The sequence below is a fragment of the Microchirus variegatus genome (genome assembly GCF_963457635.1).
Source record: "Microchirus variegatus genome assembly, chromosome: 11".
Taxonomy (NCBI): Eukaryota; Metazoa; Chordata; class Actinopteri; order Pleuronectiformes; family Soleidae; genus Microchirus; species Microchirus variegatus.
Window position 1 is genome coordinate 22,000,714 of NC_139812.1, and position 15,160 is coordinate 22,015,873.

At 42.2% G+C, this 15,160-nt stretch overlaps 1 protein-coding gene across 2 annotated transcripts in view; it reads right to left on the reverse strand.

Annotated features, from left to right (window-relative positions):
* The window catches only part of bicc1a (BicC family RNA binding protein 1a), a gene marked incomplete at both ends in the record, with an annotated part of 77,793 nt that overhangs the window by 24,271 nt on the left and 38,362 nt on the right, over window positions 1-15,160 (reverse strand). For both annotated transcript variants that reach the window (XM_083897910.1, XM_083897909.1), the window contains 5 exons: window positions 292-543; window positions 3,511-3,693; window positions 7,205-7,258; window positions 10,803-10,961; window positions 12,860-12,939. In XM_083897910.1, the coding sequence (XP_083754036.1) occupies window positions 292-543; window positions 3,511-3,693; window positions 7,205-7,258; window positions 10,803-10,961; window positions 12,860-12,939 (728 nt within the window). The remainder of the gene's footprint in view (window positions 1-291; window positions 544-3,510; window positions 3,694-7,204; window positions 7,259-10,802; window positions 10,962-12,859; window positions 12,940-15,160) is intronic.

Consider the following 15,160-nt stretch of genomic DNA (forward strand, 5'->3'; position numbering starts at 1 on the left):
TATGGTGAGGGCAGAATTTGCAGTGAACAAAAATACAAATACACACAATAAAATGTAAAAAAACAGAAGACAACACACATGCTATTTATATGCCTACAAGTTATAGCAGCGAAAAACAAAGAGGATGATGTCTTAAAAATTTAACCAAAATTAGAGTAGAAATATGGACTTTTCTGTGAAATTTAAGATAATTATACGTATTTGGTCTTCTTATAAGTATACAGTAGCCTAATTCTGAATTGTTGGATCAGAATAAGCCTTTTATATTTTTAATATCACAAGCAGACACACCATGAGGTACTGCCGCGCCAGGCAGACGGATTCGATTGTGCCCTGAATGTAGACGGTGGATTTCTTCTGGGGGCTGTTGGGGTCGGGGAAGTGGATCTGGGCGCCCGTCCTCTGGGTGATGTGCTTGATGTTGCTGCCGTTGCGGCCCTTCATGAAGAGGTGGTGCTGCGGCGCGATGTCCAGGTGGGTGGTGACGGTGATGGTGCTGGCCAGGCTTCCGGCCAGGTGCTCTAACAACAAAGCGGTGCCTCGCTGCGGGAAAACAAGACGACAAAATGAAGCAACTAAAAATGTGCTTTCTTTTATTGTTGCATAACTACAATATTTTCCAGCTGGTGTTGAATATACTGTGAAAAAAGGGGAATTTGTGATGAAAGGATGTGAACTATTCCTAGCTTTTTCTTTGTCTTAAACATGATTAAAGGGGATCTATTAAACCCCAAGTGCAGTAAAATATAAGTTTGCCTTAAACAACAGCTCAGTTTTGCCAAAACTTAATGAGATATCTTTATTTTGCTTGTTTCGCTAAAGCAATAGTCAAAAACCTAAAGAGGTTTCATAAACAAAAACAAGGAAGCCTCACATTTGAAGGTTCATTGTTTGTTCCAATTACTGTTCAACCACTACAAATAATGGTCATTTTCTATAGCTCTATTACCAGTTTCCCAAAGTAAATACTTCTACTTTTACATTTTTATTACTGTATATACCACAGCATCTGCCTGGCCAGTCTAATTCCTCACAGGCTCTTCTGTGCTGCTGCTGCTGCTGTGAAGAACCATCACTTGGCCTCAGTAAAGTAAGTCATTTCCAGCGTGCAACAGGATTCTACGCGCTGCGGCCAGCATAACAACAATCCACAGTGGTTTTGGCAGTCCTCAAAGGTGTTTCGAGGGTCTCACGCCACCGCATTACATAGCAAACATATTCCCCCAAATCCTCCAGCTTTTATCTGGCCTGCGTCCCAATTCCGACTGACCTCACAGACCCACCACACACTCGGGAGGTTGCGCCTGCAGCGAGACGCACACATGCATGTTCGCATCCCCTGCACAAACGTCCACATTTATGCTCATGTCCTCGAAATAAAATGAGTCTAAAGGCCCAGTGTGTAACATTTAGGAGGGTTTAGCATCATTAATTACCCATTAGTATGTTTGTATAAGTGTATAATTGCTTTATAATAGAAATGGTTTAGATTCCAAAGCCTGTTTTACATGTACTCTAGGCTTTCTGTTTCTACAGCAGCTTAAATGTACAGTACTTTTACAGCATTTTTAAGCAAACAAAGAAGGCCTCCACCTCCACCCACATAAACCCGATGCCTAAACCAAAGGAGGAGGAGCAGGAAACGGCAGAGAGAGCAAAGAAAAGAGTGTTACATCCTTTCTGGTATGTGAAGGAGGGGTGAGCCTCTGTTGGTTACACCCTGCACTCTCACCATTAGGGATCACTAACGCTCACACCATCAAAGTTGAAGCCCTAATCCCAGATAGATACCTTACTCACCTGGGATTAGAGCTGCAGCTATCGAATATTTTTGCAATTGAGTATTCAACCAATTATTTTCCGATTAATTGACAACGCAAAACGCAAAATTATTATTATTATTATTTTGAAAAACATTTTTTTCTTTTTAATTTGTTTCGATTAGTCGAGGAATAATCGGTAGAATACTCGATTACAAAAAGATTCGATAGCTGCAGCCCTAGTAAGCTACATTAAATCAGCTAACATCAGTGTTTACGTTAGCGTGTGCCGGAAGCATTAGCAACTGGATGCTAGTTTGCAGCGTTTACACAGCACCTTGTTGGCTTCTTGTTTAAGTGTGAAATAGTCCCACACTTCGGAAATTTTCTGCCTTTTCCAGGCTGTTTCTCTCTCCACCATCCCGCCAGCTGAAATCCGGATGTGCAGTGTGCGTTTGCTAAAGCGGTCCGAGTGGAACAATGATCCCTGCGCTGCGAGATAGGAATTAAACCAATACTTGAGGCAGTGTTTTTGCTTCGATTAATTTTTGTAATCGAGTTAGTTGAATCACTCGAGTAATCGTTGCAGCCCTAAATGAGACGACGGCACCGCTGCACTGCCAGTTCAGCATGTGCCTACGTATTATGAAAAGCATATTAGTGAAGCTGCAGAAAATTAAACCCAAATAACATTGCTGGTACAGTAGTGGGTTTATTTAAAAAGAGTCACGCAGGGCCGTGTCCAGTTCAAGCGACCAAACATCTCTCAGCACTCCTCTCGCTCCCCGCGGTGCTGAGACCAATGAGGCAATTTATACGAGGAAAAGTGAGAACGCTGACAGCGTTGGTGGTGGTGGAGCTTTTGGAAAAGCCTTTCTTTTTTTGCTGCGGCTCATAGTGTAAATGGGCAGAGAAGAGCGAGTGCGAACACAAATATTAATTTAATCTAAGATGTCTGACAGGGAGAGCACAAGTCAAGCCATGTAAGATAGTTATTATCTGTAACAAACAAGTTAGTATCAGTCAAACTGCAGTAGTACTATATACACGATACTGATTTTTGTTGTTGTTGATATTAATCTTCTCCTCTATTTGGGCCTTCTGAATTGAAATGTTGAAAAGGGAGCGTTTGTGTGTATACAGCAGCAGAGCAGGGGTGGGTGGGGAGTGATTATCCCTTGAAACTGCTGATCAAGGTTTTTTTTCAACCACTTGTTTTTTAGCAGGACAACATTTTCATGGACACTTCTTTTTGTTTTCAGTAGCGCTGGACCCGTTAACGGCGTCAACGTTACCACACGATGCGTTTCCATGACGACTGACCGGAAAAAGAAGTGTGTGACGTCATGTTTACGTGAAGCCAGATTTTTAAAATTTGTCTCTAAAGTAACACTGCACCGGAGTCCAGGCTCATTTACCAGTTAGCTCCGTTAGCTGCATTAGCTCCTTTAGCACCATTTTCATTTAGTCCTACGATTTCATATCGAATAATACCAAAACGCTGTAAACGCCGTTAACGTTGACACTGTTAACGCCGTTAATGGCCCAGCATTGGTTCACAGTCAAACTCCAACCTTGGTTTGTAGACATCTGGCTTTACTAATGCAATGCTGCTGCTGCTGCTGCCTCAATCTGTCTTGAAATAAGACAAATCACTTCCTGTGTGCAGTGTAGCTTTAAACACAGCTGTAACCAACTCATTTGGTGACAATATATCTGAATTTACTGTATAAATAAAGAGTCTCTTTACCTTGACTGCGTTGGTGTTGTTCTGCGAGCCGCGGACGACACCCGTGGCCCGGTAGAGACGCGTCGGAGGCTTGAAGGAGACCGTGAGGTTGTAGGTCTGCGAGATGTGCTGCACCGTGGGGGAGCTGGGGTCAGACTGCATGATGGCGGGAAGCTCAAATGACAACACAAGAGGTAGTAGCTCCTGCGGTATGGAAGGGTTAGAAGAGAAGGGCAAGGATTAAAGAACATAGCGTCACCATCGCAGTTGATGGATTAGTGCAGATTGAAGAAATAAAACTTTTATAACAAAATCATTACAGAGACTCTGGGTCTTGCGTCACACTGTGCAACCATTCCAACTATTTGGACACAAACACAGTAAAAAGATGTGTTTCTTAACACAATGTAGAACTAAATGTAATGATGTACAACAGCCTCTTCAGCACAATGTGGCATTCAAGTATGTTGCAGTGTTCTCCTGTGGTAACTTTTGATTTAAGCATGATGGGAACATACGTTTTTCACCAAAAAAAACAAAAACACTGTTTAAAATTCCTGCAGAACATCAGTGATTTATGCCCATATTCACTCTCATACATTAGCGTCCAAGTCATTGAACACAAACCACAGGAGCAGCTACAGATCCTCGGCTCCTGTCGTTTGTATCACGGCAGTCACTCAAAGAAAACAGATGCGGACAGGATGGCCTTGCTTCGTGTATACACATACTTATGCATGCATGGGAGGGAAACTCACACAGGCACACACCCATGCAGGCAGACGAGAGGGAATGTACACGTACACACTCGACGACTAAAAGAATGGACTCGCACGCACGCACACACGCACACACAGTGTTATCCAAACACTGACTCTTGGGCAGAGTGCCACTATGGTTTTGGCTGCCAGTGAAGGGCAAGCAGCATGAATTGCTCTGACCAGAGAAATGCATCCCTGATCAGTCCCATATGCGCTTGGCCTTACATTTATATCACGTTTCAGCACTCGCTCTCTGAGGGCTTGAGAAATTTAGGTCAGCACTGAGGGAAATGCATGAGAGGACAAGCAGAGCAGCAGGAGTCGGGCGCTGAATGAAGAATAGGCTGATTTTTATGGCGGAGCTGACCTCAGCAGAAGTCTACCTGGCAGATATGAGTTTCGCGTGTATTTGGTCTGAAAGTGCAGCTAAAAAGGGGGGGGGAGTAAATGAATGAAGAAAAATAACCTCCAAGGTAAAGAAACTGGCCAGACTTTTCATCACCTGCCTGTCAGCTCCACCCCTGAGAGCTGCAGGGAAACCCCCCGGAGGATCCATCACCTCAACAACCGACTTGTTGCAGACTCAAACAGATCTCCAGATATACAGTATATCTTCTCACAGAACACGGATATGTTCATTGCTAACGCAGCTCAGGAAAAACACAACAAAGCTATGAGATTGGAGGACGGGGTTTTTGAAGGAGGCCACCCAGGACTAACACACAAATATCTGTATGGTGTTTTGATATGGCAACCCACAGCTGGTCAAGACGAGGTCAAGAAACTGCATTTCATCCTGCATTTCATTGTGTGGTGCCTTCAAAAATCACACACTCAATATTCAATAAGATAGTGGAATATACACTACTGTTCAAAAGTTTGGGGTCTCTTAGAAATGTCCTTATTTTTTGAAGGAAAAGCACTGTTTTCAATGAATATAACATTAAATGAATCAGAAATACACTCTATACATTGTTAATGTGGTAAACGACTATTCTAGCTGCAAACGTATGGTTTTTAATGGAATATGTACATAGGTGTATAGAGGCCCATTTCCAGTGTTCTAATGGTACATTGTGTTTGCTAACGGCATTAGAAGACTATTGGATTAGAAAACCCTTGAAAACCCTTGTGCAATGATGTTAGCACATCTGAAAACAGTTTTGCTGGTTGTTTATTTTGAATAAAATGCATTATTTCTAATCTTGTCAATATATTTTCTATTAATTTTGCAACTCTTTTGATTAATAAAAGTGTTACTTTTAATGGAAAACACAACAGAACTTGGAAAGGTGAACGGTAGTGTAGCTTTGACGACTAACCCACGACCAGTACTTTCTAAATCTGGTAGAAAAACAATGTTCATGTTGATTAAATCTAGTAATCATAAATGAAGCATGTTTTTTTGTTGGTAATAGGAAAAATATTAACTTTAAATCACATACACTATGCATTTCTTGAGCAATTACTGAGCACATACTGCTCATTCGCTTATAATCATTGAAAAGATGCCTATTAAAATGGACACAGTGCTCCAATTGCTTCCTGTTTTCTTGCTTGCTGCAATACAGGGAAATTGGCAAAAAAAAAACCAGTGCAGCTTATTCGTGATTTGAATTATTTGTAGAAGGGCTAGTTGTGGGTTTTCGACGGTTCATTTTTGGATCATATAAAAAGGTAAGTATCCAGGGTCTGTTTCCATTTAAATCCAGGCTGACAGAGAGGGGAAACGTGTCTTCAAATCCACCTCGCTCATCCGCTGACTTTGTGTTCTTAAGAGTTCCAGAGCAATCTTTGTGGTTCTCTCAGCTGATATTACAATACCACTTTGTAAAAACGCAGGTACGCTCAGGTCTGATTTTTTTTTTTTCGGTAGACGAACCGAGGGCTGGGGCCCCTGCTGCTTATGAAAACAACCATTCAGCACGGAAAAAGGTGCGTGCCGACGTTTGCCAAGATACACTACAGCAAAATATCCACCAAGACGTTCTTCTTTGACACTTCACGCACTCAGTCATTCTCTCGTGTGAAGTCTCACTCACTGCAGACTTCACAGACTTCGTTCACTGCAGGAAAAACCTCTGCTGCGGTGAAAATACAACGCCCCCTTTAAAGATGTAATAGTTCACACGAGCAGAGAGGTCGTCTGCTGACGGAGCACAGAGAGTCCACTCGACTCAAAATGGAGACAAGACTTGGAGATTGGCTGGAGACCAATCTGTGAAAAAGGGCTCGGGCTAATGTCTGTACTGTAGAGTTGTTTTGGAGAAGAGGTCTGGGAATCATTTAGGAATTGTGCTTGTGGCTTGGAGGAAGTGTCCTGCAAATGAACTGTTACCTACTATGATAACACTGGCACTCTCTCCATTCTTTGAATTAGGTCGGCAACTTTGTTTTGTTCGTCGAAGGAAGAAACCGTTACACGAGAGATGATCCAACAGAGCGTCTCCTTCGCTGGTGCACACGCGGTTATAAAACACCAATTCCTCCTCTCTGGACACCGAAGACGGTAATGAGTTTGCACACCGACTGAACTCGTGCCCCGAAACGACGGCTGAGCGTAATTCGCCTCGTATTTTTACAGAAGTAAAAGGGAAATGGAACACATTCTGACTGCACTATAATCCATAAAAACGACTCCACATGCCTCCTGCTTCCAAACCCAAAAAGGGCATCCATATTTCACAAATGTGGTTTTGAACACACGCTGTAGTAACTCCCTTTAAAGGCTTTTCGTGGATGTATTGATATATTTTTTTTTCTGAAGCCAGTGCAGGTCAACGGAGAAATTCAAGTCAACCACTATCGCCTTGTTGCAGGAAGGTCAGAACTACACACTTACAAGTCTGCAGGGGAGGAAATGAGACTTTGACACTGAAAACACAGATTATATTATGGATAGAGTATCCCCTTCTGGACAAAAAAAAAAAAAACGTGGCAGAGTTCCAACTCACCCTTATTTTTATTCGAGCCGCCTCCACCCCTCCTGGCTGCCCCGCGATGGACACCTGTTCACAATAAAAGGCAACATATGTAAATCAGTTAGTGAGTTCGCCCGGCTCAGACCAGTGCATACAAATGAACATCATTTCAGTGACGAGAGAGAGCAAGAAAACACAGCAGGAAACGTTTAAAGTGAAACACGAGGGCTTGCGTCGTCGCATCACGTCGTCACCGACGGTAAGAATTATTCATCGTGATAGGGAGAAATGATTTCTGCTGTTAAAGTGAAAGATAAACATGAAATGGCAAGTGAAAAATGATCAAGTGATGAGTGAGCGAGTAAAACTCGAGCTTCACTGCAACTGAAGAAAATGACTAAACAAAAGGTAAAAGGTCAGTGTTTTACTTCGTATTCGTGATTTACTTCACATCATCATAAACCCTGCAGTGCTGCGACCAACCCAATTATACCTTTGAAACTTAAAAAACAAAGTCCCGTTTACGAAGCGTCCGTCCTGCCGCCGTGTTAATTAACAATAATTCCAAGTGCGACCACTTCCAGTGAGAATAAAAGGGCAATTTATTAATTTTCACAGTCACTTGTCGACAGTTGCTCTCCGCCGCAGCAAGGAGAGCTTTTGAAAATAAGATTCGCTCGAGGCAGTGAAATGAGCCCTCTTGCTGGTTATTCGCTTATACTTGCATTATTAGAGTGAGACTGGAGGCTCAGGTTCATCTGTCTGTGACGAGCAGGACTGTGAGAAGTTTGATTTCAGGCATGAACTGAACCTTTGCAGAGACTCTGTGGAGTTGTGCTGTGAGAACTAAGAATTGTTTTCATAATGAATGAATCTGTCGATTAGAAAATAATCCGTAGAAGGTTGATGATGTTCTCAAATGTCTCCTTTAGTCCACAAACCAAGATACTTCTGTCTTAATGATTACTCTGTCATGTGGAGCAAAGAAACCAGAATATATTCACATTTAAGAAGCTCAAAAATCCACTTGAGGGATCACAGGGGACGCTGGTGCCAATCCCAGCTGACATAGGGCAAAAGGTCGCCAATCCATCACAGGCCAATTCACACCCACGGTCAATTTATTATTTATTTATTTTATTTTATTATTATCTTTAACCACTTTATTTGTAATTTTCCAGTTATCATACAAAACAATCAAATTCTTTGTACTACAAATAACCACAGAAAGCAATCCCAATGACAAACAGACGCAAAATCAGCATGACAAACTCGACAAACAACAGACAGGAAAAGACAAAAAATAAAATAAAAATAAATAAATAAATAAAAGTGCACCCAATACTATTTGTTACAGGATTATTCAAGGGCAGATGTAATCATTCAGAGTTCCAGTTCTAAAGCAGTTAAATTGTTCACATAAGTTATTAGAGGGTCCCAATTTAGAGTGTCCAAATCGCCTAATCCCTAATCTGCATGGTGTTGAACTGTGGTAAAACACTGGAGAACCCAGAGAAAACCAAAACATAAGTGACATAGTTGACGATTCATTTAGTAATGGATTAATAATCGATTCATTTTCAGTTTCAGCCCCTGGCGTGAGTGAATAAAAGGCTGAACTGGAGATTCTCCCCAGAGTATAATCTCCACTTAATGTCCATGTAAGCTCATGTGAGGACGCAACAGGAGAAGCTCTGGAGGATCCAAAATCGAGAGCTAAACGGCCGAGTGGCCCCTCGCTTCCTGCCCGGACAAACCAGGTGCCACCGCCCTCGCCGAGATCCTGCAGAGATTCTCCTCGCTCTTATGAGCGCGACTGAACCAGACGACGTCCCGGTGCACCGCGTGAACAGCAAAGTCCGGGAAAATGTCTGGACGGCAAATCTCCAGACACTAATCTGAGTGCGTGTCTGAACACCAGGATATGCAAAACACAGAGATGAGGTCAAGACCAGCGAAGTAGAAAAATATAACAAGCTCGCAGTTTCACACACAGGTGCACAGCAGAGAGAGAGAGAGAGAGCGTGATGCAAGCTCTCTCCAACAACGCTAACTACACCAGGATCCCATCGCTCTTCAGAGCGGCCAAACAAACCAACTTTCTGAAATCCATCCAGTCACAAACCCCCCCCGTGACACTGGGTTAATGGAGCCGAGCGGTGCGTTCACACATTAAAACCTCTTTTCAGAGCCGTAAAAAAGAAACCAAACAACCTGAGATACATTTGAAACGGGACTTTCAAGACTATTATGGTTGAAACCGAAGACCCATGTCAAAGTACAAGGGAATGTGTGAGCACCAGAATCACTTTCAAAGTCAATACATTTACACACAACGATACGTGTCCATTTTGCACAAAGTGCCCGAGGCTTCAAATTAGCTATCGCGCGATGGTTTGAGCCAGCCAGTAAATATGTTATTTTAAAGCCAAGACACATTCAGTTTACATTTCCCTATAATTGGATATAAGGTCAAGAAGACCTAAAAAGAGCGTAAAACCCTCAAAACACCACATTATCTCATAAACTAGCAGCAGAGACAGTAGCTATCCATTATCCTCTCCACAGCCAAGCTGAGTTTACTGCGATACAGTCTGAGCGGTCTGTCTGTATCAGCGCCACGTTGCTCTCGTTTGGTGGATTTATAACGAGGAGAAGAACCAACTATGGATGCCGCTAAAACTTTGTCTTCTGAAATATACAACAAAAACACAACAGCAGGTCATGGCTGATGGACCTAAACACAATCATTTTACGGTAAACTCTCTGAAAATAAGTTCATCTGGTCAAAATCACCACATCACATATTGCAAAAAAGGGAAAAAATAACAGGGTCAAGTCAAATTTAAGACTTTTTAAGACTTTTTTAAGACCATAATGAATACAATTTAAGACCCATTTCAAATACATACTGGCAAAAAAGTACAAAAGACATGAAGAAAGATTGGAGCCAAAAATCGTTGAACTTGCAATTCGGCTTCGCTGTGTTGCTTTCATCAAGTTTTCTCCGCTGCTATGCTAAGCTGTTAACACACCGCGGCGCGCGCACAGCACGCTAGCTAGTGGTGCTCGATAAATTCTCACCGGGCAGCACAGATGGCCCTACTTTAGTTCCGTGTTGTAGTTATGTTATCGCATCCTCAAAAATAATCAACACGAGACTGAAGTTTATGCATGTTTTAAATAAAAGTCACGTTAATAGATTCTTAAGACCTTTCAAAATTGTATTTAAGACCTTTTATGAAAATTTAGGAGAATTTTAAGGCCTTAACCCCGCGGATACCCTGAATAGAAACTAATCCTATATAAAAAACCTAAATATAGATCAGAAACATGCACAGACTGTACAAATGTAAATGAAAAGCAGCAACAGCGTTTTAATGAGACCATGTTGTGGTCTGTGTATTTCTTCTTTTTTTACGAAAGGCTGAAAATTCGCTGCACAGATGGAGCGATGTTTTTTTGGAACGGCTGTTTATGGAGTTTAAGTAGCGAAATGCATCAACACACACATGTTTAAAAGATGGAACATTAACACATCTGAGAAATATCAGGTTGTTATCATGTGTTTTTAAAAAGTAAAAAAGTGTGAAAAATAGTTTTTTTCTTTATTTGATTTAGCCACACAAACCTGGTTGCTTTTCTCCGTCTGGTTGTTCCTGTTGGAGTCTGGGAAATGGATGTGACAGCCCGTCTCCTCCATCACCCTCTTGATATTGTTGCCACCTTTGCCAATAACGTGAGAGTGCTCCGTGTGGGAAACGTCCATCTTCAGAGTTACCCTGTTACTCTAAATGAGAGGAGAAGACACATGAGAATCAATAAAGCTTCGGACAATGGCGAGTGCTATTGTCTGAGAAAGGGACAGTGAACAAAAGAAGGGGGGAGACAATGAAAGTATTGAACTGCATCAAGTTCCAAATTACATCCCCTGCATTAATGTAGTAAATAAATAATGCTGCATTGCTCTCACAGTCTCACAGTTGTTGATTTAGCTTAATTATATCACAATCAATCAATTCAGAAAGAAAAAAGCTTCGATAGGTTCGAGAGTCAAGTTTCATTTAGTCCTACTATTTCATAATCGAATAATACCGAAAAAAGGTCTATGACACTAGGTTTATTTAAGACAACACATGTTGTATGAGTTAAACTTAGTGATTGTTTCGCACATTAGCGTAAACATTAGCGCTGACTATAAAAGACGCGCGTGACGTCATGTTTATGTTTCCAGGCACCGTTTACCAGTTAGCTCTGTTAGCTGCGTTAGCTTCTTTAGCTCACCTACAGTCAAACTGGAGCGGTCTGTTTATTAAACGAAAAGAGCAGCGCTACAAATAACCAGCGTACCTGTGTACTGCGTATGTGTGCCTCCGTTTTTTTAAAGTTTAGTTTATTTTTAAAGTTTTTAGAGACTCATTTTAACATATCGGGGAGTCACGTAAATATGACATCACGCGCTTCTTTTTCCGGTCAACTTAGTGACTGTTTGGCACGTTAGCGTAAACATGAACGCACGGTAACGTATGACACGTTTCAAATTGCGACTGACTAGAAAAAGACGCGCGTGACGTGATGTTTACGTGCCGCGGCACCAAGTACAGACACCATTTCCCAGTTAGCTCTGTTTGCTGCATTAGCTCCTTTAAAAGAGCAGCGCTACAAATAACCAGCGTACCTGTGTACTGCGTATGTGTGCCTCTGTTTTTAAAGTTTAGCGTTACTTTAATTGGGAATCACGTAAACATGACGTCACGCGCAGCTTTTTCAGGTCAGTCATCAAGGAAACGCGTTGTACGCTAACGTTGACACCCAGCAAATGCCAATGATCCCAACATTTAAAGAGGCATAAAAACAGCCAAAGCTGGTGAAAATCATGAATATTGAACTGAAAGAGATTTATGTCGCCAATCAAATCGCTGCCAGAAAAAGCGCAATTAGGCATTTTACCCTTCGTCGTCCAGTCGGAGAACATAATGAACAGTGCAGACGATTGTGTGACTGAGGCCGTGCGTATCCAGCGTGACCACAGCTTGTAAAACCCGTGTACAGAAACATCATTCGAGTTCAAAACAATTTTGGTTTATTTTTATGACATGGTCGCCAAACAAACAACCAGCACCAAGACAAACTGGGATCTCTTGTTTGTGTCAAGCTCCGCTGACTGTAAATGCTGGTGCGCTTCCAAACGTCCTGCTCAGCATCTGTCCTCTTCACTTCATCTCAACAGCCACAAGATCCAAAACGTACAATTTCCAACCCCCCTCTTTAGAGCACTTTCGCAGGCTGGAGTCGTTTAGAAAGAGGAGCGAAATGAGCAATAAAGTATCGAGCACATTACAGAAAAGACTCAAATGATCACATAACTCTGCTGCCAGAATAGAACGGCCTCTTCGTGACAAAGTAAAATACAATAAACTGAGCCAATTGTGCTGTTTTTATGTGTGGCTCTTCAATTCAAACGTGCATATATGATTGCCTGCCCCCAGGGGGTGCTACTGTGCAACACCCAGGTAAGAGAGTGCTTGTGTTACTATGGCAACGAAGCCTCTGCATGTGCACACTGCAATTCCACAAATAAAAAGAAGTAGTTGCCACCGCGCCGCTGTGCACAATCTGTCACGTGGAGACGAGATCGCACGGGCGAAACGTTAAAAAATGAAGATGTTATAAAGACGGATACTGTACCTTTGTGTCAAGGACAGACATAATTCTGTCTTTGGCTTCCCTCACGTTCTCCCTCTTCCCGCATACTTTGATGTGTGGATCTGTGGGGAATGAAAAGGAAGAGGGAAACATTAAATCCAGGAGATACAGAGCATATGCTTACCTTGATTTAATGATTTATCAAACATTTACTGTCATCACAATATCAACATGTGCAATATACTATGTATAGATATCACTTAAAATTTACATTTATCTTCTCCTAAGACGGTTGCATGTCGCAACATCTTTAACCCCAAATACTCGGTGGACAGAGATATGAAACGAGAATATGATGTTTTAAGTGATGCTTATAATTCTATAAATAACCGAGGTAGTAGAGGATGCTGTTGCTGTAGAGAAAATGTGCATTTTTATAATTTTTTCCATTTGGACATTCACACAAACCTACATATACAATATTATTCAAAACAAGACTGACTTGTGCGCGCTACATGTCTGTGATGCTACATCCATCAGCGTCACACAGGTAAAGATGTGTTATTTTGTCCAAACAGAACCCAAAATACTTCCTCACATTGCTTTTCAGAGGCTTTGGTATCACGATCGTCCAATCAGAGGACAGTGAAGCTAACTGTGTCCTCCATTTTCACAGCAAAGCAACATCAAAAATGGATCTATGGCCAAGCTGAACATTCTATTGCACTTCTAGGCTGTCGAGTCTGTAGGCAGGTCTCGAGTCTCTTCTGCTTTTGCCGGTTTCGAAAAGCAAAGAGGATTCCATACAACAGTGCGACTTCACGTGTGGCTAACATTATTTTTGTTGTTGAAATGACTACTGGTAATCTTTGTCGAAGAAGAGGGGGAAGACGACAATCAGGTAGCAATCGGATCTTGATGTGGACACCGGAGACGCATATTAACACCAGGTGTAAATGCATGTGCTGAAGCGCTATCTGATCACAGAGAACTTATTCTAATGCCAGGTGTAGGGGGGGGGGGGGTATTCAACATTATTATTATTGCATCAACAGTTACTACTCAGTGTGTGTGAGCCTGAACGAGTAAGTGAGTCATCGCTGATAAATGACAGGTTAGAATGTGAAAGCGGGACACAAGTTAAACCCATTTAACCAAACATGACACAGCAGTCAACAAACGAGAGCGGAGTCGGAGAGAGAAAGCTCGGCAACAGTAATTGCTGCTTTGATATCTGCCGTGTCTCATTTGAGTCTGCGAGTAACCGCACGGCACGGGGGGGGAGGGAAGGGTGGTGGTGGCGGCGGTGGCGGGGTGCAGATCTGTGGAAGCGAGTCAACAGAGCCCGCAGGGACACTGAAAAAAAGCTGATGATAATCCACAGAGGACAAAGACAGTCATTTGACGCTCATCACCACATTCTCCTGAACCTCATTCCGTGATTCGGAAAAATGTGCGACAAAGTGCTTTTTTAAGCTTCTTTTTTCAGACTCGGTTGCACTAGGACGTTTGCACAAAAACCAACATCGTCTCTGCAATTTCAAGAAATGACAAGATAGACGGCAGACACTGCTGCTACATCCTAATTGTCTGTGTAAATACACGGCGTGTAGGCACAGAAAGACGAGCAATTACAGATGTAACAGCTTAAGAAAACTGTGCCTCAGATTGCATACCTTCACCATTCAAAGCTAACGCTTGTTGGGTTTTTTTTGTCAACATCTGGCAACAACCTCACGCTACCCTATACGACGCTATACTCACGGTCCAGCGCCACCATGTTAATTGTACTGGGCGTTCAGTAAGCCCCGTTCCAGGAATACACCCCTCCCCCCACAACACACTCACATTTACAGTACAGCCATCAAACAGGGATGCAGTGAATCAGATTTGTTATTACAAAGTCACTGGGACCTTGGAGAGAACTGCACTGTTCAGCATGTTTAGATTTTTCCTCCAAAGCCTTCCCATGAAAAAAAAACTCCTCAACAGTGCAGAAATTAGTCTAGAACGATGTCCAGGAGCATTTTTGTGACGGCGAGGAAATCTGCACACGTGCAAATAGATTCTGGGCTTATTTTTAAATCATTTTGCAGACTCAAGATCAAGTGGTAACCGGTCCTGTTGTCACACAACTTCTGTTTTAAAACCTCGAGATTTGCCTCGTGGACGATACCAGCTGTCCATCACAGTAGTGTCCCCTCATATGTACTTTATTTATCTATTTTCCTATTATTTACCAAATCGACATTGTGTTCGACTGAAGAAGAGTACTGCTTAAGTAGTTTAACTTTTGTTAGTATAACTACTGTCTTTGGTTTGCTAGTTAGCCAACTCCTAACA